The 24403-nt window shown below is 52.9% G+C and overlaps 1 protein-coding gene across 1 annotated transcript in view; it reads left to right on the forward strand.

Annotated features, from left to right (window-relative positions):
- SLC6A3 (solute carrier family 6 member 3) overlaps positions 1–15235 on the forward strand; it is a 30633-nt gene extending 15398 nt beyond the window's left edge. Inside the window, exons 8-15 of the mRNA XM_036310942.1 lie at positions 829–953; positions 3821–3933; positions 5096–5224; positions 5958–6057; positions 7158–7258; positions 8846–9013; positions 9607–9678; positions 13843–15235. Of these exons, the coding sequence (XP_036166835.1) occupies positions 829–953; positions 3821–3933; positions 5096–5224; positions 5958–6057; positions 7158–7258; positions 8846–9013; positions 9607–9678; positions 13843–13866 (832 nt within the window). The 3' untranslated portion in view covers positions 13867–15235. The remainder of the gene's footprint in view (positions 1–828; positions 954–3820; positions 3934–5095; positions 5225–5957; positions 6058–7157; positions 7259–8845; positions 9014–9606; positions 9679–13842) is intronic.
- The last annotated feature ends 9168 nt before the right edge of the window (positions 15236–24403 follow it).

The following is a 24403-nucleotide window of genomic DNA, read 5'->3' on the forward strand; positions in this document are numbered from 1 at the left end:
CCTTTACAGGCTCATGTTTAAATATATTTTTATTGATTTCACTGGGGATGGAGCCTGCAATCCAGGCATGTGCCCTTGACTGGAATCGAACCTGGGACTCTTCAGTCCACAGGCCAATGCTCTATCCACTGAGCCAGACTGGCTAGGACTACAGGCTCATGTTTATATTCTTTCATATCCTGAGGATAAAATGTGGTAAAAATACAAAGACAGCGAGTGTGCACAGCAAAATGACCAGACTGCTGCCAGGCTCCCACAGAGGGTGAACTCTGGGCAGCTGTTTCCAACAGAGCCCTGCCTGAGCCCACCTGTGCCCTCAGGCCCGGGCACTCTGCAATGTCCTTCCATTTGGCTCCCAGGAGGGCTGAGAGTGGAATCTTCAGACCAGCAGCACCAGCCCCCCAGAAGCAGCAGGAAAATACGACATCTAGGGCCCCCCAAACCCACTCTGTCCTAATCTGCATTTGAACAAGGTCCCTGCTCCCTGACAGCTCCCTCACCATGGGTGGGGACCCCCATGGCCATCTGTTTGTCCACCCAGCGCCCCCGGGTTGCTGGTGCAAACCATCTCACCTTCATCACTGAGTCATGTGTCCCAGGAGCCTTGCCATCCCGACCAAACATGACAGCTGCTCACCATAAGGACATGCCCAGAGCCCAGAACCTGCAGCTGAGAGGTCCCGTCCCAATGGACAGCGCAGCCGGAGGACAGGCTCTGCAGCTGCAGGAGGGCCTGGCCGCACTTGGCAGGAAACATGTAGTAAACTGAGAATAATGACTGGAAATGGCAGCTGCTCCAGCGCTGGCCTGGGTGTCTTCTTCTCACAGAGACGCCATCATCACCACCTCGGTCAACTCCCTGACGAGCTTCTCCTCAGGATTCGTGGTCTTCTCCTTCCTGGGGTACATGGCCCAGAAGCACAGTGTACCCATCGGGGACGTGGCCAAGGATGGTGAGTCCCCCGAGCGCAGGCTGCGGCCCCCATACCTCCACCTGCTCTAGGCTAGTTCTCAAAATGTGTTTTCTTGCAAAATGAGGGGGAGACACAGGCCTTGGTACAAGAAGAGTTGCTGATCTGCAGAATTGCACATGTTCATGTGCTAGACCGATTGCAAGACAAATAACTGGAATCAGGACAACCTCTGTCCCCACATCCTCCCACTCCCACCCTTTGTGGGACAATGTGACAGTGGCCCCTCGGCCACGTGCTCCTCACAGAGGCCACTTGGGCTGCAGGATGAGGTCCAGTTCCTTTGTCAGTCTGGATCTCCCAACTTTGTTTACACTCTGAGGGGAGATGAGCGGGGTTGGGAGCACTGAGCTGTCCCAAGCAGCAAGGCTTTTGGATTTCCACGCATGATCAGCCAAAAAAAAGTTGGGTTGTTTTTTACATGAGCAGCTAATCTGTTCCAAAGCTTTTCCCTCCAAACGCCAATGGCCATGACATGTTTACGGGGGATGTGGACAGTATTCAGAGGAAACCTGGACTCTCCAGCACTCGGTGCCTGTGCCCTGGGAGTTGGCGGGTGGAGGGTGCAGGTGCGGGCACAGACCACCCAGGAGCGGGCTCAGTCCCAGCAGGTAGTGCACCAGGCAGGGGAAGCTGGGAGGCTGGGCACAGATATGGGTCCTGAGAGGGGACTCTGATTGCTGCAGCTCCCTGAGCACTTGGGAGTCTGCTTGGTTCTAGTTCGTGATGGAAACCATGGCATAAGCAGCCTTGAATGGGGTCAGTGCAGGCTCCAGGCCTCTTGAGATGACTGCAGCCCCTCCCCTGCCTTCAAGACTGTTGTGCAGGTGATTGGGGAGGGGTCTCTCCCCTGGAGACTGTCCTCTGGCTCTGGGGCACTGCCCTGAGTTTGAAGGCCTCCTTCCCCTTCTCCTGGCTGCTGGGAAGTTCCTTCTGCTGGGGCTGCTCCTTAGATTCATCTGTGAGTGCAAAGGACGCATCTTCCTGGGTCAGGAATCATTCAGGGAGGGACCCACCCCACCTGTGTCCTCAGCTCTCAGCCGGCAGCTCTCATCCCATCTATTTCCCGAGAGTTGAGCATTAAGAACCCACTTTGAAAGTAGAAAACAGAGACTCCCAGACCCAAAAGGTTCCCTCTGAAATGGCAGAGAAAGCAGGGGGCTGGGATGAATCCTTCGCATGGTTTCAAGTCCATATTCTTCCCTCTAGTAAAAAACATTAATAAAGGTGGGAGAATGGGAACATAAACGCAAATAAGTACAGAGCAGTGAAATTTACTCACCTGCATGTATGCATTTTCTCCGGTCTTTTTTGCCCTTTATTATGATAAATAGGAATAACTTGCAAAGACCTCTATTAACCCTTGAAGGTAAAGCTGGATGTTTTCTATGCATTTGCATGACAAGCAAAGTAAATGTCATTTATGGCTCTAATTCTCAGAAAAACAGGGTGAAATGTTAACTCGGATACAGAAATGAAAGGTGAGGGTGTTGACATTAATTCAACAGAACTGATGAATCTTCTCTGGGTTCCTGGCTTTATGGCATTTAGACTTTACAGCATCTCAAAGAATTAACCCTTGGCCTTGCATTTCAGTCATCAGAGAGCCCAGCCCGACCCCAGGGCCATAGAGCCTCTGGGAGGTTGGCTGGTCTCTGGCCTTTGTCCCATCCTCTAGAACAGCGGTTCTCAACCTGTGGGTCGCGACCCCTTTGGGGGTCGAACGACCCTTTCACAGGGGTCACCTAAGACCATCGGAAAACACATATATAATTACATATTGTTTTTGTGATTAATCACTATGCTTTAATTACGTTCAATTTGTAACAATGAAATTGGAGGCCACCACACCATGAGGAACTGTATTAAAGGGTCGTGGCATTAGGAAGGTTGAGAACCACTGCTCTAGAAAGACCTAAGCGCCCCGTATAAGCTCCCCGTTCCTGGCTGGTGCCAGCAGGTCTACTGAGGCCTGGGAGAAACAGAAGAGCTCTAAGGTGCTTCCAAAGCAGAGTCTCAGTGGGCAGTGCTTGTCAGCTAAGTATGCGCGTCTTCTGATTGACCATGAAAATTTCTGTGGAAATATTTACCAATTTCCCGTAGGAATATGTTTTACTCTGAGGTCACTGAAAGCCAAATTGCAACTCATCTTAGGTGAGTCCTGCTGTCCCCGTCCCCTCTCCGTCCCCTCTCCGTCCAGGCTCACAGCCTTTGCCTCCCCCTGGATCTCACCTCTTGGGGATGAGGAGCGGGTGTGGCTGCCCAGAGTGCCTGTCCTGACCCAGCAATACCAGTTCCAGAAAGTTGTAGGAGGGGCTGATCTGAGGAGCACTGGCATGTGCCCAGGAGTACTCCCGTTCCCAGCAACACACCAGACAGCAGTCATGAATGTGGTCTGGCATCCAGCCTGTGGTTTTACAGATCACACTTAGAGTACTTCAGGGCACAGAAAATATTCACAACGTATTTATTGCTCACGAACCATAGTGAGTGCAAGTGTGTGAGCGACCTACTCAGGAAGAACAAGCCAGAGGGCCCTCGGATGCTCAGGGACACAGGCAGGACCCCCAAGGTCCTCCCCCCCCCCCCCCGCCCCCAAGCCCTCACAGCCAGGGACAGGAGAGATCTGGAGCAGAGCTGTGGCCCCTGGTGCTGGGTTCCGTTGTCTAGAGTCCAGAGGCAGGTGTCTGCGAGATTCACAGGAGGGAGGACAGGGGAGGCTGTGATGGGAAAGATTTTGTGCTCCTGAATCTGGAGGCACCTGTGGGGGCCGAGTGGGCCTCTTGGGGGCGGGGAAGAGGGAGTAAACGTGAAGTGACACTCGTGGCAACCTGAGGTTCTGCTTTCAGGGCCAGGGCTGATTTTCATCATCTACCCCGAGGCACTGGCCACGCTCCCACTGTCCTCTGCCTGGGCTGTGGTTTTCTTCATCATGCTGCTCACCCTGGGGATCGACAGTGCCGTGAGTGACGTCAGCATTTCCCGTGCCTGGTCCCGCCCACGACAGCCAGGCTCATCTGCAGCCACAGACGCTCCCTGGGGTCCCCTAAAGCTTGTGTTCACACAGAGCGCTGCATGGGTGGCAGGGAGGGGGCCCACAATTACTGGGATAAAGTGTTCGGACCAACTCACCCCTTCTTTTTTCATTCGGGGCGCCAGCTGCGCCCTCTGCCTGAGCCATCATGGGCCCTAAATACACACGAAGCAAGAGGGCTGTGCAGGAAAACAGGGTGACATGACCACACAGAGTCAAGGCAGGTTCCTCATGATGCATCACTTTCCCAGCCCCTCAGCCCTAGGAGGGGTGGCTGCACTTGCAGGAGGGGTGGCTGCACTTGGGGTGGCTGCACTTGCAGGAGGGGTGGTTGCACTTGCAGGATAGGGCAACAGAAGTCTCTAGCTGCAGCCTAGGCCTTGCCCATTGAGGGTCTCATGTGAGGCCCTTCGTGTGTGTGTACAGGGAGTGAACTAGGGGGTGGACAGTGGACCCTCGTTTGGCCCTGGGCCTCCTGGACTTCCTCAGCCTCCCTCCCCATTGCCTGCTCATGACCTGCTGAGACCTCAAGGTCCTTGTGACTGGTCTTGTTCCCCTGAGCTTCCCGGAAAGTGCAGAGTCCCTCCCCATGAGAATGCTGGTCACACTCTGTAGCCCTCCACCTCCTCTCCCGCCAGCCCGGTCACCAGCCCTTGGACAGCAGGTCTGGTGGGGATGCAGTCCTGACAGCACTTCCTGGGGGAGGTGGTCTCGATTGAGTGGGGCTAGACGGACCCCAAGCAGTCAGGGCCCCCAGGACACACACTCAGAGTCAGAAAGGCTTCGTATGTTAGTCACATAGCACTTCTCCCCCTCCCCCCCCAAGCCCCCCAGGACTTCACAGTGGCTGAGAAAGTTACCACCAGTGGATGGAGCATCCACCCCCATTCCTCTCTCTCCAACAACCATGTCACAAGAGAAGCCCTCACGAGGGCTGTCTTGTCTTTAGGGCATTCTGCACCCTGGACACCGTGCAGTTCTCACTCCATGTCCATTTTCTGGGTGAACATCCACTGACTCTCATGTAAATCGCACCTCGGTGTGGTCCCGAGTGCCCCCCAGCACATCCCCTGCTCTGTGTTGGCTGCAGATGGGCGGGATGGAGTCAGTGATCACCGGGCTCATTGATGAGTTCCAGCTGCTGCACAGGCACCGGGAGCTCTTCACCCTCTTCATCGTCCTGGTCACCTTCCTTCTCTCCCTCTTCTGCGTCACCAATGTACGTACAGGCTCAGCTCACCTGACCATGTCTCATTAGCACTCAGCACTGGGCAGCACAAGGCTGGTGCGGTCAGGCCAGACAGAGCCACAGCTCTTCTAAGGCTGCATCCCCCCCAAACAACCCTTGATTTATAATCACACTTGGGTAGCTGTGGTCACACTCGGGTAGCCATGGCCACGTGGAGCAGCTGTGGTCACACTCGGGTAGCCATGGCCACGTGGAGCAGCTGTGGTCACTCACAGGTAGCCCACGAGCACATTCAGGCTAGCAGTGATCACACTTGGATAGCCGTGGTCCCATGGAGTAGCCGTGGCACCTATGGAACATGGTCTAGAGTTACTTCAGTGCCTGGACAGCTCCCTGGGAAGTGCCCTTGGCTCGGCCACCTGCCTGTGGATTTATGGGGCTGGAGGGAGGCACCCAGGTCACCTCCCCTCCCAATAGGGGGTCTGCTAAGCTTGGCATTTGGCTGCTTTCATTTCTAATGCCACCAGGAGCCCTCACAAAGGAGAAGAGAGGTCGTCTTTTTTTTGGTAATGGATGTGTCCCGAAGAAGTTGCAGGTGGATTGAATTTTAGTGACTCAAATCAGACTTTAGGGAGTAGTAAAACAGAATCTGTCTATAAATTGAACCCACAGGCCAGGTTTATATTTTAAGAAAAGCACTTTTGTGGTCAAGGCCTGCCACACCAGGACACCGGAGTTCAGTGGGCACTCCCTTCTCTTTCAGGGTGGCATCTATGTGTTCACTCTGCTGGACCACTTTGCAGCCGGCACATCCATCCTCTTTGGGGTGCTCATCGAGGCCATCGGGGTGGCCTGGTTCTACGGTAAGGAAGAAACCTTTCCTGGGCTGGTGTGCTTCGGCGGGCGGGGGACCTGGGCACGGTGCTGCTGCTTTGTGGCTGTGCTGCTACCTTCCTGGCGAAGCTGGCTTGAAAAGGGAAGAACATTACCTCTAGGAAGCTTACTGTGGTGACCACAGCATTACAGAGATGAGAGGCTTGGCAGCATCATTCCCTTGGATCAATGAAGACAGCGTGGGTGGCACCCCAACACCCTCAGCAAACCTGCCTCAGCCATGCCAGAGGCCGGGGCAAATTCAGGGCAGGAGAAATCCCTTTTAAGATCTCCTGGAGAAAATACTGGTCATCTAGAAATACTTTCCTTTAAAAAATGGTGACTATCTACATACAATGGAATACTTTTTATCCTTTAAAAAAAGGAAATCCTGACACACGCTACAATACGATGAACCTCGAGGACATTATGCTGAGATAAACCCAAAAGGAAAAACCCTCGGCAAGTTCACTCCCAGGATGGTCCTAATGTTGTCAAGCTCATAGAGACAGAGTGGGGGGTGCGGTGGGGGGGTTTATTCTTTAATGAGTTCAGAGTCTCAGTTTGGGAAGATGGAGAAATCCTAGAGATCAGTGGAGATGATGGTTGCATGAACGTACTTAATGCCGCAGAACTTAAAAATGGATAAGATGGTAAATTTTTTGTTATATCTATTTTGCCAAAATTCTTGAAGTGAAAAAACAAATGATGATTGCAGAGGGGAAGCAAGGACAGCTGGGGGGGGAGGGAGGACAGGACAGCTGTGGGGGGGCAGGGCAGGAAGCTATGGGACATCGGGAGGACCCCTGAGGTGAGCAGAGGGTGGAGAGGGTCAGGCAGAGTGGCTGGAACCGCACCCGTCTTCCTCATCAGGACTGAGGAGCAAACATCACCCAGTGTCACCATGGGGAACATGTGTGGGGACCCGCCGTCAGCAAGAGCACCGGGCAGTCTGGAGGGGGGCTGGTCCCTACAGGAGGCAGCCTGGGCTTGAGGTCCCCTGGGGTGGCCCCAGGGGTCAGCAAGGACCAAGGTCTTTGCCTGGGCCTCAGAGAAAGTGCTGTCCTGACCTCCCTGCTTGGCTCCCCAGGCGTGCGACAGTTTAGCGATGACATCAAGCAAATGACCGGGCAGCGGCCCAGCCTCTACTGGCGGCTGTGCTGGAAGTTCGTCAGCCCCTGCTTCCTCCTGGTAAGGGGCCAAAGGCCATGCGCGTCCCTGCTCTGCCCAGGTCTCGCATCTATCCCAGGGTCAGTGGTGGCCGCAGGCAGGTTTCACCAAGGCTGGGGGGGGGGGGGGGGCGGGGACCCATGCTGCCTGGAGACCAGGTCTCTGAGGTGGAGTCGGTGGTCATGCAGGACTCCAGGAGGGCCGGCTGGTCCCTGAAATCCTCTCTGGCCTCCTGAAGGTGTGGCCCACCCCCCAGTAAGCCCACTGAGGACCTCACATGGGATCTAGGATGATCTCCTCCATGAAGGCCCTTGTGTGTCCTGCATTCAGCCATACCTCTGCGCTGGGGGGGAGGCCTGAGATGAGTGAGGTTATTGGCGTTTTCCTTGAGGACCAGATAGAATTTAAACCTCCTGGGGCAGCAAGTACTCAGTCCAGAGGACAGAGTGAGGTGGATTCTGTCACCACTCTGCCCTTGGGGGCCTCCCCAGGCACAGGCACAACTCACCATCCAGCAGCTGCCTGGCTTTTATTGTCTGGGCCCAACCCACATGTGCCTATTTTATTAGAACATAGCCGTGCCATTCATTTACAGCAGGGGTGGGGAACGTCCAGCCTGCTGGCCATATAATCCTGCAAAATCATTTGGTCTGGCCCTGCCAAGGCATTAGATGTGAGGTAATTAAATGTTTGACCAAATAGAGCAGGCTAATGTTTAAGTTGATAATTTTGTATGGCCCATGAATGATGTTATAAACACCCAAATGGCCCTTGGCAGAAAAGAGGTTCCCCAGCCCTGCCTTACAGGCTGTCCGTGGCTATTTCCTCGCTGTAGGAGCAGGGCTGAGTGGTTGTGACTGAGACCCGATGGCTCTCGACACCTGAACTACCCCAGCAGGTCTGGGACAGGTGACTCCAGATGGCCATTCAAGGCCATGTCCCGGTCTGAGTGCAGAGTCGGGGAGCTATGCACAGAGGCCAGCAGCCCCTGACCCCTGGCTCTCCCCTCACCCCAGCCAGCCCAGTGGGCACCTTGGACAGGCCTGGGATAGACAGGCAGCTTAGGCTGACCCCGTCATGGGCAAGCCCAGAGGCTAGTGAGAGAAAGAGGGAGGAGTCAGGGTGCAGCACCTGATATGACGGTGCTTCTCACAGAGCCGCACCCGAACCTTTGGAAGCTGCTTGCCACCCCCACCTGGCAGCCCGAGGCCCGTCTCCAATATGCCCATCTCCCCCCGCACTCCAGAGGGCGGAGGCTGTGGGGGTGTGAACTCTAGACAGACGAGGTGTTCTTGTGCTGCTCTACATACTCAGGTCCCCCGATGGGACAAGGTGTGAGGTTGTCAAAGGACAGCAGTGGGAATGCCCACTGTCAAACTCAGAACTGAGAGGACGTGCACCTCAGGAACACCATCCTGTGGCAGCAGCTGGGGACTCAGAGCAGCAGGAGAAGCAGGCACTGCCTGGGTTCCCTGGTCTGCGGGGCCAGGGCCCCTAGAGCTGTGGTGGCTGGAAGACCCCTGGCCCCGACACGCTGGCCCCATTCCACCTCTGCATCCCCTGCCTGCTGGCCGAGTGCAGCCACATGACCTCTGCCCTTGGTTTCAGTTTGTGGTCGTGGTCAGCATTGTGACCTTCAGGCCCCCGCACTATGGAGACTACGTCTTCCCCGAGTGGGCCAACGCACTGGGCTGGTCCATCGCAGCATCCTCCATGTCCATGGTGCCCATCTACGCGGCCTACAAGTTCTGCATCCTGCCCGGGTCCCTGCGGGAGGTGCGTATGTGAGCAGGGCCCCTTACCCATCCCGGTCACCTGACCATGAGGCCACCAACTACATCAAGTGGACTTTTACCTCCTGCCAGCCAAACTCTGAACATAGACCACATAAAATCTCAGTACCTGAGACAGGTGAGGCTGTGGGAGGGTCCTCTGAGGCTGCGACACTGAGAGGAAACCTGGCAGCTGCTGGCAGATGGGCCCCGGAGGACCAGCAAGGAGCACAGCTGCTCTGTCCAGCCCTGGGGCCTGGGCCACTGGGGCAGGAAGTGGAAGGAAGACGAGCTTCCTGGAGCTGAATATGACAGAAAGCAGGCTCCTCCTGCGTGGCATGTGAGCTTCCGGTGCCCTGAGGCCGGACTTGGGCCAGCGGGGGTGCGTGTTGTTCACCTTCCCTCGGAGCCCACCGAGAGCTGACGTGGAGACAAAACTTCTCCAGCATCTGCCTCTTTAACCTGTGCTGGACTCTGCTCCAGGGCCTAAGGGGACCCGGATGTCAGCTCCCGCACCTGACCACCACATGCCAACCAGGGAGTCTGGTCACCTTACTGAGCGTGTGCCCGCACCCACGGCCTCTCCATTTCTCGTAGAAAGTGGCCCACGCCATCACCCCCGAGAAAGAGCGCGAGCTGGTGGACAGCGGGGAGGTGCGCCAGTTCACGGTGAGTGCTGCTATCCCCACTGTCCCCTCGGCTGGATGCACACAGATCTGGAGAGCAAGCCTGTCCTTGCACCACAGCCCTCAGAAGGCTGGGAGGCTCGTTCACTCATTCAGTGAATGCTCCCTGCCACCACCTTCTGAGAACCCCTGACCTGAGGAGGGCGGGCAGCAGACGAAGTATATCAGGTGCAGACAGCAGGCGGAAAAAGAGAAAGCAGAGAGGGGCAGAACCTGACTTGAGGCCCACCAAGACATGGCATCTAAGCAGTCACCTGTGTGAAGGGAAGGGCCTGCATTTCAAAGGGGGTGGGGCACATCACAGGGAAAGGCCCTGAGGGGTGGGCAGAGCAAATTGTAGGATCAGCAAAGGACTCACCTGCCTCACAGAGGGAGAAAAACTTGGAGCAGCCCAGGCCACCTTGCTGGTGGTCATCTGCAGGAGGTGAGGCTCCAGAGGTCTGGCGCCAAGATGGAGCCCAGATCTGATGACATCGACAGGCTCCCTCGCTGGGGCTGCTATGAGGTGGGGTTACGAGGAGACGGGGGGCGGGGGGGAGGGGGGAATAAAGGGAGGCTCTGGTGGGAGAGAGTAGGGGTCATATCAGGCCTGTACCAGGATTTATTCTTTCTCCTCACCTTACAACTGGGAGCCATCTGAGCATGCATGAGCTTCCATACGTGTTTACCATATGCTATGGAGCAGCTGTGGAAATGGCCCTAATGTTGTTGAGAGACAGAGTAAAATGTGTGACACATTTTAACTCCCACATCCTATGAGGTAAGTTGTCACTCTCTCTTCCAAGAGGGTGTCCCTGAAGCACGGAGAGACTAAGGAACACCCCACAGTAACATAGCTGGTCAGTGGAAGGTGACCTGGCAGGCACTCCCTTTTCTACTACCTTGTGAGAAGGACTTAGATCAGGTGAGAGCTGAGTCAGGGTGCTAATGACAGCTATGACTGCTGGATGGCCAATCCTTCCAGGATATGGATGCCACATTGATTCAAAAACCATCAAAGGGGCACAATTTTAGGCAGGGGTGGGCAAGGTGGTCTATTAAGACAGAGAACTTCCTCTTACACAGTTTGCAGGACAGATGACTTGGTACAGGCTGCTATTCATTCTTTGCTTTCTATCTCATTAATTTCCCCTCCTATCTTTTTTATTTCTTTATTCTTTGGGTTTACTCTGTTATACTTTTGTCAACGTCTTAATTTAGACCTTGGATCACTAATTTTCAACCTTTCAGTTTTCTCATATAAGCCTTCAAGGCTATGACTTTTCCTCAAAATACCCTGTTGGCTGCATTCCACAACTTTTAACAGTATTTTCCTCATCATTCAGTTCTAAGCTTATTTTAATATATATTGTGATTTCTTCAAGTCTGCTTTTATATCACTGCCTGTTTCAGTTACTGTCTTTCAGCATTTTGAAGACATTAATTCTCCTCTGCTGCCTCTGTCATCACACTGAAAAACTTGCAGTCCTATAGGGCATGGTTGCCATGTGCTATGGACCCTTCCTGTCTCCTTTGCTTTTGGTGTTGAAGTTTCCCTGTAGTGTGCCTTTCTGTTTTTCTTTTTAAAAATTTATCTTTATTGCTGAAAGTATAACAGATATTCCCCCTATATCCCCCACTGACCCCCTCTCAGGATATCTTGTGTGACCAGGGTGTGTGGGTCCATTTTTTTGTCAGTTCTGGGAATTTTGCAGGTAGACTTAAATCTTGCCTCTTGCCTGTTTCCTTTTGGGGCTCTGGTGTGTGAGACTCACCTGGGCATTATGCTGATTGAATCTTTGGGTTTGTTTCCATGTGTGTAGTTACAGCATCTCTCTTTTTGCTTCTTATACCTACAGCTCATTGAGCCTCTTGGAACTCTGCATTTATAGTTTTCAGCAAATTTGGGAAATTCTGGCTATCTTTTCTTCAGCATTTTTTCTGCTCCCACCTCTTTCAAGGGCTCCAATTACATGTATTAGGCCACTTTAATTTTCTTTTTCTCTGTTTTATTTCATATGCTTTCTGTTGTATTTTACTTCACTATTTGTTTCCTCTGCAATATCTAATGTGCTGATAATCCAGCAATTTATCGTCTCACACATTGTAGTTTTCTTCTCTAGAAATTCAATTTGGGTCTTTTCACGGCTTTCCTGTCTCTGCTGAACTTTTTGAGCATATAGAGTGCAGTTATAATCACAGGTTTAATGTCCTTCTCTGCTGATGTTAACATTTAAGTCAGTTTCTGTTGGTTGACTTTTCTCATTAGGGGTGAATTTTGCTGCTTCTGTGCATGTCTGGTGATACTCAATTCCATTCCAAATATTGTGAGTTTTACCTTGCTAGGTGCTGGGTATTGTTGCACCCCTTTAAATGTTCTTGAACTTTGTTCTGGGACATTGTCAAGTTACTTGGGGACAGTGTGACCTTTGGGGGACTTGCTTTTTAGGATTTGTTAGGTGGGAGCAGAGCAGCATTCAGTGTAGGAAATACCCAGTGTAGGGCTATTTCCCACCACGGAAGCGAGTTCTTCGTGAGTACTGTTCCCAGTGTCCCACGAGCCTGGGATTTTCCAGTTGTGCTGGCGGAGCAGCACGGTTCCCATCCGGGGTGCATTTCAGGGGCTGTTCCCTCTAATCCTGTTGGGTGGCTCTTTCCCAAACCTCCTGTGCACAGAGTCTTCAGCTGAACCCTCAGCGGGACCCTGTGGTCTCCAGGGCTCCCTGTGCAGGTCTCTCCTCTAGGTACTTTGTACTGAAAACTCCAGCTGCCGTGGTGTCCCTAGCACCAGGGGGTTCACTGGCTGCACCAGGGTCCCACTGCAGCCTACAGATTTCTCAGACACATCCAGCCGGGCAGTCTGAGAGCCCCCTTGCTTGTTTCTCTCAGTATCATTGTCCCTTGTCATCTGAGATCTCGTGTCTTGACAACCATTATTACGTATATTTTATTCATTTTGGGCAACATCAGATAGTAGAGTAAATTCAGTCCCTATTACTCCATCTTGACCAGAACTACCCTTGTGTGTGGCTGTGGCCCACTCCCTCCACCTGCTACACAACATTCAGTGTGTAAACCTGGCACAACAGGGCCCTCATCCTCCACCTCATGGCCCTCTGATTGTAACCCACTTCACCGACAGCTACACTTCACTTCACCCCTGGAAGCTGCACTTGGTCCGCCCGTTTCTTGTGAAATACACCATCATTGTAGGTGGCAGATGTCACTTTTAAAACGTCTTACACAGCTGCCCCGTAATCTGACAGTGGCAACCTCTCTGGTCTGTGGGGTCTGAAGTTTCTATTGTTCTGACTCCACTGAGGGTGGGCTGCAGCCATGTTCCTGGTGTCCTTGTTCACGAGCTCATGGCTTGATCTTAGTCTGTTGGAGTTCTGAGAGGCCCCCTGAGCACACCTTCCTCCAAAGAAGGTCGCCTTCTGCTGCTGCCGTGGCCAGGACAGAGGATTGGGGCTCGGCCCTGGGTCCCACACATGGCCTCCTTTGCCCACCAGTTCCCTTTACAGAGCACCCGGGCTCCGCCAGCACTGGCCTCACCTGTCAGTCGCTGCCGGCCCCCTGGAGTCCTGACCCCATGTGGGTGATGGAAGAGCCCTACAGGGGACCAGTGGCAGATTGAGCATCTCCCTGTCCCCGCCATGGCTGTGTCAGAAAGAAGCCCTGCATGCCCTTGTTTTAAAAATGTTTAAAAAGTGTAGTTCTTGCCATTTAGTGTGATCGAATGGCTTGTGCTCAAAAATAGACTGAACTCCCAGCTGCATAATAGGCGATGACATTTGCAGGAAGACTGAATAGCCGGCCTGTCGATCTCATCCGTCCCGAGTGGTAATGAGGCCTGCTCCCGCACCTGTTGGGGTCATGTAAGTGACATAGAACTGCAGGGCACAGCCTTTCAGGGACGGACCAGAGGCCCCAGGAGAGTGGCTGTGGGGGTCTGGGGGCAGCCCAGGTGACACACATGCTGTGGGGATGCCATCTGAGACTAGCCCCAGGTTTGCTGGTGTGCAGTGTTTGTCTGGTCAGCAACTGGCTCATCTGCCATGAGGTCCCCGGCTGTATCCTCACCATCCTCTCTGCTGAGATCCCTCACAGCTACCAGTCAGTCATAGGCTTCTCAATTCACTTCTAAATAAGCCCATTTTCTTCGCAGCTGCGCCACTGGCTCATGGTGTAGCAGGGAGTGGAGAAGGAAGGCCCTGGGCAGCCTTCCCTGTGGGAGAGACGCAAGCCAAGACGGAAAAGCTGAGCTCGGACAGAAAGGAGGGCTGCTCCACTATTTAACTTCTGCTTCACTGGAAACACGGGAGCTTTATCTTCTGACTGTTTACACCCTTCTGCCACGAAGAGAGGGCCTGCCGTCCGTCCTGTGTCGCTGTGTAACCCTGTAGATCTGTGCCCATTCCCGCAGATAGAAAACTGTGTTCTATTCACGTAACACGTTCCCCACCTCAGCAGCCATCCAGAGCACAGGCCTCGCTCATCTGTGTGCCGAAAAGAAATACAGAAATTATTCGTGCACTCTGTGAGAGCCCAGTGCTCACAGCAGCTCCCTGGGTCACTTATTTTGTTCATATTTTTAAAGTAATACCATATTTTGCCTAATTGTGCGCAAGGTGAAATGGAAGAACTGCAAAAGTTGATCAAGTGGGAGGCAGGGGGTGCGGGGAGGGGATGCTCATGTCTCCACGTTACACACTGCGTCTGTTCAGAGCCACGGAGGGCAAGGGTCTTGTGTATGAAGGGAAGGCTATTTATGTCCTTGTCACTGAGAAAAACAAATCCTGTGGCATCTGTATGGCCGCCACCACTCCTGTCTGATGTGGGCCGTGGTCAGCTCATGCTCACCTTGCTGTGGATCCCCAACTGCAGAGCCCCGCAGGCAGGCAGCCTGGGACCCCGCCAGGATTTTATTTCTCTCTGGCACACATCACATCGATAACAACACTTTTTAAGTTAGGGAATGGCTTTTTTAAATCATATTTACCTGTGAATCAAAACTAATGCTCAGATGTAGGATGGGTCTCTGAAAATCTGTTTGCTGATGTCCAGTTGTTACGAGAGTATTAACGAAACCAAGTGAGGACTGCTGGCCGAGGGCTGCTCTCCGGGCGCCTGGCGTCTGCCTGGAGGGAAAGTGGCCATCGGCCTCAGGATGCATGGGGCTGCTGACCATACGCTCTGGCACAGCTCTGTGCCCCGTGGAGAAGTCCCACTGCGTGTGCTGGCTTTGCAGGGCATCTCGGCACCCCCTACCATGGACGCTGTTCCCAGGGGGTATGGAACTTGCCTCTAGGGCGGGGAGGCAGGCGGTGGAGGGACAGACTGTCAGCTGGAGGCTGTCTGCAGTGTGGCCAAGAGGAATCAGGTCTGTCCTCTACTCCTTTGGGGGAGCATCGAGAGCTCCATGTAGAACACTGGTATTGTCAATGTCTGTCTGTGTCCATACTCAGCATCACCAACAATAAAAACTGTATGCGGGAAAGACAACCCCGGCTTTTTGGCCACTTTTTTGCTCGACCCCATTGTTTTTACGGGCTGGCTGCCTCAGGCTCACAGCTTCACTCCCTCCTGAGTTCTCCACCTGGCAACTTCCAGAACAGAGGGAGCACAGCCTGGGCCCTAAAGGTCTGCTGGGCTTAACCTGGAGCCCACCCAAGGCCTAGGCCTGCAGGTTCCCTGGTGCCCACTGGCTCAGGTCAACCTGCACTGTCCTCCTGCCTCTCTAGAGTCCTCATCTGGCCCATCAGCTCCCCTGCAGGCTCCTGCGTGGCCAGACTTCAGCCCTGTGGTCTGACCACCACGCCTGCTGGGCCAAGTGCCCCTTCCAGGGACATGTACCAGAGTCTCAAGTGGCTCCCTGTCCTTGGTGTCTGAAGGCTTTTCATTCACTCTATGGCCAAAGGAGTCCTTCCAGATACCAGTCAGCTCAGGCCACAGCCTAGAGGAGAGCTCTGTGGCTTATCATTATACTTGAAATAAGCCCAATTCTGTGACCTGGGTGGTCAGGCAGCCAGTTACTCCCTCCAGGCTGTAGGACACTGGTCACTCCTGCCAGACACCCACCCCTGCATGGTCATTCTTGCCCCAGGTCCCCAAAGAATGTCCTCACTTCCTTTGGGTCTCACTTTCCCAGGGACCAGGGGACCCCACAGAGTCTGCCCATTAGGCTCCACCCATCTGGCCACATGCAGGTGGGCCATGCCTTAACTGTCCAGCGCTTCCTGCTGCTGCTTTCCTGGGGTGCTGCCTGCCCCTTGGCTATGACCCAGCCCTCCCCCTCCTGGCTCCACAGGTGTCTCCACCTCTGTCAGCCATCACAACAGACACTGGGCTGGACACAGGACCTGTCCCAATGGGACAAGGTGAGCAGAGCTCAGCACCATTGTGTCCCCTCTGCTCCCTGGTCACCAGAGCAGGCGTGGGCCACTCGGACTAACTGTCCATGGCCTCGCAGGCCTGTTCTGTTGCAGCTGTGCCCTCACCCCCGGTGCAGTGTGAGCATCTGCAGGACCCTGGGAAAAGTCATGAAACAAAGGCCTGATTGTGCCACAGCCCCCACATGGAGCCTTCTAGGTGTCACATTCTGGGGTGGGGAGAACGCTGGGAGCCAAGCTGTCCTTTCTTATATATTTTCCCACACAAAGAGAGACATGTACATGCACACACAGCGTGTATCCTGCACGTGTCACACGTATAGACACACATATGCTGCACATATCTTACACATACCACATTCCACACCCACACATGTGAATTCCTGCATGTACACATACACACAAGCACACGCACCAGGCATGCTTCACATCACACATGAGCATGTGTATGCACACATACACGCTCTCATACTAAGGTCCACTGCGGTCTGCAGAGATCTTCGTGGTCATCTGGGCACAGCCTGGGAACTTTGTGCCTCTCTGGACGGTCCCAGGGAGCTGTTCCATGGATCCAGGCCACCCAAGAACTGCTGAGGGGTGTTGTCTCGGCAGTCACTTGTTACAATGGGAGTTTCCTCCGTGTCCTGATCCCAGCTACTAGGCTGGGGTTCCTCCTAGGCAGCCAGACAGATAGCCACATGCTGCTCAGAGCTATGACACAAATGGAAGTGACAAAGGGCTGATACCCTGCATATGTACAGAATTCCTACCAATCAATAAGAAAAAGAGAGAGAAGCCAATAGGAAAATGAACAGGCACACAAGGGGAGGCGGGTCCAAATGGCCAATGGTCCCACAAAAAGATGCTCAACCTCATCCGTAAGCTAGGACATGCAGGGGAAGCTGTGAGGCAACTCCACCTCAGCCTGCCACACCTGGTAAACTCCAGAGGCCGGACACTCCCCACCCATGTCGATGAGCAGGCCGAGCAATGGGAACGCTAACACATTTCAGGCACGAGAATAAATGATATGCAACCTGCAAAGTAGTGTGCGTCTTCAAGGTTGAACCACATTAGCAAATGCTGCAAGCTCTCCGTCTAGAATATGGGATGTTTTTTGCCTTCAGGTGTGGCACCTGCCGCAGGACAACACAGCTCACACCTGGTACCACCCCAGGGGCTGCCTGGGTGACTGGGCCCCTCACATGGAGACTCCTGGGGCTTGGGCCTAGGCCTGCCCTGGGATGGGGATGCCAGTTACCAACCACTGACCATGGGCAAAAGCCTGACCCTGGCCTGAGGGGGGGGTCTGTGCCCCAGGGTGCCCCAGGGCGGGCTGGCTTGACAGCTCCTGAGACCAGGCCCATTCTTAGCCTTTGTCCCCTTTACCCCATTTCCTTCCCATTTTCTCCTGAGCACCCCCTCTGCTGAATCAGGGAATCCTCTGCTTCTCAGGAGTTCCAGCCTATGGAGAAGTACATCCCCAAACACAACAATTCCACCTCTAACCACGTGCCCAGCAGAAACATGTTCACACCTGTCTGTCACAACACACTGAGAGTTCATGAATGGAACATTTCAGCAGGTAAAGGAGGACCTGTTAGCAGATGGCATTGACTTATGGGGGGCACTAGAGGTTAACTTCTGTGCCCCAGCAAGAGACAGTGAAGTCCTAACCCCAGCACCTCATTGGAAATATATCATTACTATTATGCAAGCACAGCGTCGGGGGTAAATGAGAGCATTAGGGGTAGCATTGGCGGATAGATAGCATTAGAGTCCCTGTTGCTCCACAAACTCACTAACACAGGGGTTGTCATCTTTTTAATGTTAGCTGTGCGGCTGGGCAGTGGTATTCCCACACAGGACTTATACTTAGTGGAATGTAATTAGGTAAGAGGAGGTCATACTAGAGTGGGGAAGGCTTCACCCAATATGACTGGTGACCTTATAAGAAGAGGAGAGAGACAGAGACGCAGCAGGAAGAAGGCCATGGGATGACGGAGGGAGAGATGAGAGTGAGGCAGCCACAGCTCACAGTGCCCAGGATCACCAGTCACCCCTAGAAGCTCAGAGAGAGCGTGGAACAGACTATCTCAGGGCCCTGCAGAAGGAGCCAGCCCTTCCCATGCTTGATTTCAGACTCAGACCCCAAAACTGTACAAAAATAGTACATTTTAAAGGTAAATAAAATCAATTTCCGTTGTTTGAAGCCTCCCCATCCCACCCAGGTTGTAATGCTTTGTTACAGCAGCCCCAGGAAACTCATACAGGTGGGCCTGCCGGGATGTCAGAGGAAGCGGTCTACCCTGCCTGGAGCTCAGGTCCCTGAGACCACACTCCAGGCTCCAGCCTAATGGGACACACCTCCAAGTTCCTGAGCCTCCCACTTGTTCTCTGTCTGCAACAATCTCCTTTCCACTCTCACCCCCCACTTTCCAACCACCATCCCCAACACCACTCCAGCTTCTCTTAGGCATCACCTCTGGAAGCCTGCTCCAACCCCCACTACTGGGTTCTGGCCCCTGGTCAGTGCCCCCTGAATGTCCACTCTCCCCAGTGTCACAGGAAAGGGCAGCACTCCTCCCACTTGGCTGGGGGATCCCCTGGGAAAAGGCCTGAGCTGGTCCCGGTCACTTCTACCAATGTCGTGAATAGTCCCGGTACACCGTGGACGGTGTCACTCATATACAGGGTGTCCAAAAAAATGTATACACACTTTAACAGCTGATAGCTCAATTTTGAAAATGAAATTTATTTCAATAAGCAGTGCAAAGTGTGTGTGTATACATTTTGGGAGACACTCTATATTTGCAGATGGATGAGTTGATGGGTGGGTATTTAGATGAACGAGTGAGTGAGTGAATAAGTGGATGTTTGGTGGATGGGTGGATAGATGAAAAAAAAGGATAGGTGGGTGGATAGAAGGAGGACGGAGAGAAAGGAGGGAGGGAGAGAGGAAAGTAGAAGAATGGATGGGTAGGTGGATGATGGATTATGAATGGATAAATGATGGAGGGATGGATGAATGGATAGGTGGGTATGTGGATGGATGGTTGACGGGCAGGTGATTGGGTGGATGGGTGGATGGATGGATGGTGGAAGGAAGGATAATAGATGGATAGGTGGGTGGATAGATAGAGGGGTAGTTGGATAGATGAACAAGTAGGTGGATGGGTGGAAGGTCCTGCATTACATCTGAAAGTCTGTCATTCTGGCCCAATATAAGATCCCCAATAAAAATATTGACCCAGACTCACTAAATTGAAGTACTCTGACATGGGGGCTAGACATCAGAATGCTGTATCTGCCACTTGTTCTCCAAGGAGACATCAGGCTCTTTAATGCTGTCCATTTCAAAACACCAGGAGAAGGGTACTCTTCTCACACCAACATGTGCAGAGGCCACGCTGGGAGGGAGAGCCTGCCTGTGCCCCCAATTCTGTCAAGCGGGAGGTCTCAGCCATCTGTCCACCCTGCACTTTACCATCGCATTTATGCTGTTTGCCAAGTGACCTTTAGACACAAAGTCTGCAAGTTAAACCCCAGAAAAGCCATGTGATTTTCCTTTGAGAGAAGCATTTTAATTTAAGGTTCAGCAACAGTGAAATCGGTGATTTAAAGGGTAAACAGATTCCTCTGCGTTCGGCTTTTTTTTGCTTTTTCTCCACAATCCTTTAATCTTTAGAGATGCATTTGACCAGTCCAAAGTTTGCGGCCTCTACCTGAATCCTGATTCCTAGCAGCAGAGAAAAAGGTCACCTTTTTTTGAGATAGTTACCGTAATTAGCAAGTCCCATGTTCAGTTGTCCCCTGGATGCTGCTGCCACACCCAGATCTACCTGTTCCCCTCCTCCTTCCAAGGAGCCTCAAGGGCACAAAGTCCACCTTCATGGCCATGATTCCAGAGAAGAAGGCTGAGGCACCACACCCTCCCCACACATCCCTTCAAACCAACCCCAGAGCACTTGCGCTAACTGCCTGCACAGAAGGCTCATGTGGGAGCTGGGAAGACAGAACAGGAGCAGACAGCCACTCAGGGGCTTCCACCCCTCCAGCCCCCACCCCTGCTTGCCAGGTAACTGGGAGGGGCTGGGCATCTAACTGCTTCCCAGGTAATCCAAGCAAAAGAACCTCTGCACTGGGCCAGGACCCACAGTTTTGGGCAACATCACATAGAATGGAAAATGTCAGAGTACTTCAATGCAGTGCGTCTGGCTTGAGACTTTTAACCCAAAATATCAAAGTTAGTGCACCTGAGAAGGGCAAGTTGTGTTTTGTGAAACCTGTTTCAGGTGTGTGTATGTGGAACGGGGGGGGGGGGGGGGGGGGGTGTTGGAATAGGCCTTTGCAGGTCAGGGTCAAAGACTTGGGGCCCAGACTGAGGAGGGTGAGTGACCACTCCAGTCCGCCCAGCACTTCCCAGGATGGTTGGTCACTGGGGTCCGCAGCCCCTGCAGCCTCCATGCTGTCCCTCTGTGAAGACCAGTGGGCGGAGCCCTAAGTGCGGGAGGAGTGAGGCCCAGGACAGTTAAATCTGAGAAGGGTCACGGTGTCCTGAGGGGGAAGGTAGCAGAGGGGTATCTGAGGAAAGCAGACCTGTTTGCCCCACTGTGTCCCCAGAACAGCTACAGTAGAAGGTGGCAGCTGATGAATGACACAATAGAAGAGTGTCCAGTGAACTGAGGGTGCGAAGTGACCCCCATTTTCCTGTTCAGGACACCTCACAGCCCGTAGTGTGCTAGTGTGCACTGCTGTCTGCAGTGGGAACCAAGGGCTCCAATGGACCAGCCGGGTGTGAACAGGTAACAGAGATGAGTGCAGACACCAGGAAATTCTGCCCTGAGAAGCAGCCCTTCCCTTTCTCAGGAGGGGGGTGTTCGCTGAGAAGGAAGGCTCCCCCTTGGGGACACCAGCCTTGGGGGTCCTTGAGTATACCTAGCAATAGGTGGCGTGGGAGAAAATACCACAAACCCTATTTGCTTGGAATATTCGCTCTCCCCAACTGAATGCAAAAAGCTTCCGTTTATATAACTGAACTTTAAAAGTCAAGCCACTTATGTACTTGAATGTATTTATCTAGAATTGAAATAATTTTAGTTATTCCAGGAGCTAAGTTCCTCTTGCCTTAAAGTTATTTGTTGTGTAGATGAAGAGTTGCCTCCGACAGAATATTTATTGGGTTAAAATTTGAATGGCAAATGTATTCACACGCTATCCACTTTAAACTGCGCCCAGCCTCGCTGCCCGGCCAGGGGCAATGCCCTGCGGGTCCTCACGGGGAGCTAGCCTGGTCTGGATCAAAGGTTAATATTTGAGTAGCTTTTCCATAAATGTATTCAAAGAGGGTATTATCAACCATCAGCTATTAAACATTCTGATTTATCCTTTAAGCCTTTTCCACACACAGACACTTAATCTAAAATTTTACATGTTCTACTATACCACAAAATGATTATTTTTAAAGCTTAGGAGGAAAAAGGGGGAAAGTCACCTGTAGATCCATTCCCCACGGCAGCAAAGTACGTTGGCCCTGTGCCACTGGGGTGCAGAGTCTTGTCTCAGTGTGTCAATGTTGGGACCCCTTGTCCTGTCCACCCTGTACTCTGTCCACTCCAGAGGTGTTGGAGGAGGACATGGGAGGAGGGTAGGGGAATGGGCAGGGGCCCACTGCCCAGTTCACGGGGGAAGTTCCCGCCTACCTGTTTACTCATCAGTTTACTCATTGTAAACAGGTGATCTCCAGTCCCAGCTGAAGATTTTAAACTATTAAATAAGTATGGAAGGTCTCAGGGCACCTGGTGAGGTTGATGTAGAGCCATTTTCATGGGCTCTTCCCAGTGATCCGCTATCAAGATCACATTCTCGGTTGCACTCACAGATTGTTGCTAGCACGGAGGAAAGTTGTTTTTAACCTAGGAAATAGATTTTGATGGCTTCTCTCTGAGTTCTAACTAGAAATGCAAGTTTATCTGAACCAGTAAATTGATTTTTTTCTGTTTCTGACCCCAGCACCCTCGTGTGTCCTGGGATGATGGTCACTCCTACATGCTTCCTGCAGGCTTGTTGGAGGTGCCCATGTCCCCACAGACATGACTGGGCGCTGAGAGGTGGAACACTATGGGCCGGGGCTTTGACTGGGGAGAGCTTCTGCCCCGTCATGAAACTGTCCACAGAAGCAACCAGGTCTCCTGTGGGAATGGACAGGCCTTCCCCAGCATCAGCACCCCCTCAGCCACCTGTGGAAGGGGAAGCTCTCAGACTGGGCTGGACCTGCTGCAGCTGTGGGTATCTCAGCGGGATGCCTGGCTGGGCCCAGGGGCACACACATTAGTGCCAATTCCCCCCACCCAGAGGGCAATTTGCCCTGAGCCCCAGACCTAACTTCCGATTCCAGTGCAGATCGGTTTCCTTCTGGCTGCTTCCAACTGGAGTCAAAATGCCTGGGGGCCGATTGACCGGCCACTCCTCAGACTCCAGGCAGAGCCCAGGCGTCTCCCGCTTGTGCCCCCAGCCTTCCCAGAGAGTTGCAGTGCACTGTGGGTTCTACTGACTATCGTAGCAGCAGTGGACAAACTGGGAGACCATGGCTGCACAGGCTAGGGCATGAGGGTGAGAGCGGTACTTATAGCCCCACAGGTCAGCACAGGCCAGGGGGCTCCTAGTCCCCCAGAGGAGTGGCTCAATGGCCAGACATGCAAGCTTTCAAGGGTGACCACTGCCTTTCCTGTGTTCCAGCTGAGTCCTAGGTGCACGTGAGCCCTGGACCAGGGAGGACTCAGTGTTGTGTTAAGTTGGGACTGAAGAAAAGACAGCATGTCCAGGGGCCCAGGGAGGGGAGGTCCGGTAGCCTGAGCAGCACCCTTGTGATTTCCATGGTCCCGCCACCTAACAGGGCTGCATTTGCTGGCTAGGAGAGCGCACTTTCCACAGAAGACTAGAGACTGGGTTTTCCCCAGCGAGAGCTGAAACGACCATGGAGGAGCAGAGCTATCTAGTCAGAGGGGCCTGGTCCCAGGGCTCCCTGGCCCTAGAACTGTTCCATGGCTGTGCTGTTTTCACAACTGTGCTGTAGCACCACTGAGCTGTAGTATTGTTTGCACTGAATAAAGTTTCCTTCACTGCACCCCAATTGGGAATTCTTCTTGGCATTGAATTGGTGCCAACAAATCATCGGTTGACAGGTGCAACACACATTCCAGGTGTAGCCACCTGCCCGGAACCCGATTCCTGCTCCTGCTCCTGTCTAGGCAGATCCCCACTGAGCACCAGCACTGCCATCTTCTGGCACCTGGGCTCCCAACCCCTGGCCCAAGCCCCTAGTACACACCTCTCCCTTCTGGCCCTGCACTTACCCCCTACCCCTCCACCCCGCCACCATTGTCCCTCCCCGCCAGGCTGGCCAACTGTCCACTGCCCAGGGGTGTTTCAGTTCAGCCAGGATGAGACAGAGGGACACCTGACCTCACCCCAGGTCTCAGGATGACAGTATTTTGACTATATGTGGTAAGACAAGTAGAACTGTACACAGATAATGTGCCCCAGTTACGAAATTTGTTTTGCACAGAGCTATGAGTTAGAAATCCTGGAGTTATTTTGTTTTCTAGAATTGAGCAAGCAAGCAAACATGTTTTGGATAATCAGAATTGGATACATAATTTTGCATAATTTTCGGGCCCTGTACAGAATGAGAACATGGGGCCCTTGTTCAGAATTCGTTAACAATTTCAGGACAGCGACAGTAGAGCATTAAACCAAGCCCTTCTGCGCGGGAGGCTGTGTGGATAATGAGTCTCAAGGTTGGATAAGGTGAATGTTGGTCATAAACACAGAAGGAATGCCAGACAGAGAAAAACAAACACGATGTGATATCACTTATATGTATTATCTTCTTAAAAATCCCAAACTCATAGAAAAAGAGAGATTTTCAGTTACCAGAGGAGTGGGGTGGGACAGAAAGAATTGGAGGAAGGGGGTCAGGTACGATTTCCAGGCATAAGATCAATTAAGTCCTGGGCGTGTCTAGTACAGCACAGGTCACAGTGTCAGGTGGGATATAGTAAAGCTGCTCAGACAGCAGATCCTAACAGTAAAAACAATATGAGAGCATGTATGTTCAAGCTTATGCATTACTAGAGGCCTGATGCACGGAATTCGTGCAGGAGTAGGCCTTCCTCCCCCCCCCCCCCCCCCCCCCGCTGCTGGCACTGGCTTCCCTCCAGCACCTGGGACCCAGGCTTCCCTCACAGCCCTGACTTCGTCCAGAAGGATGGAAGGACGTCTGGAAGGACATCTGGTCTAATTAGCATATTATGCTTTTATTATTATGGATGGCCC

This window comes from Myotis myotis, unplaced genomic scaffold (assembly GCF_014108235.1).
Source record: "Myotis myotis isolate mMyoMyo1 unplaced genomic scaffold, mMyoMyo1.p scaffold_m19_p_5, whole genome shotgun sequence".
Taxonomy (NCBI): domain Eukaryota; kingdom Metazoa; phylum Chordata; class Mammalia; order Chiroptera; family Vespertilionidae; genus Myotis; species Myotis myotis.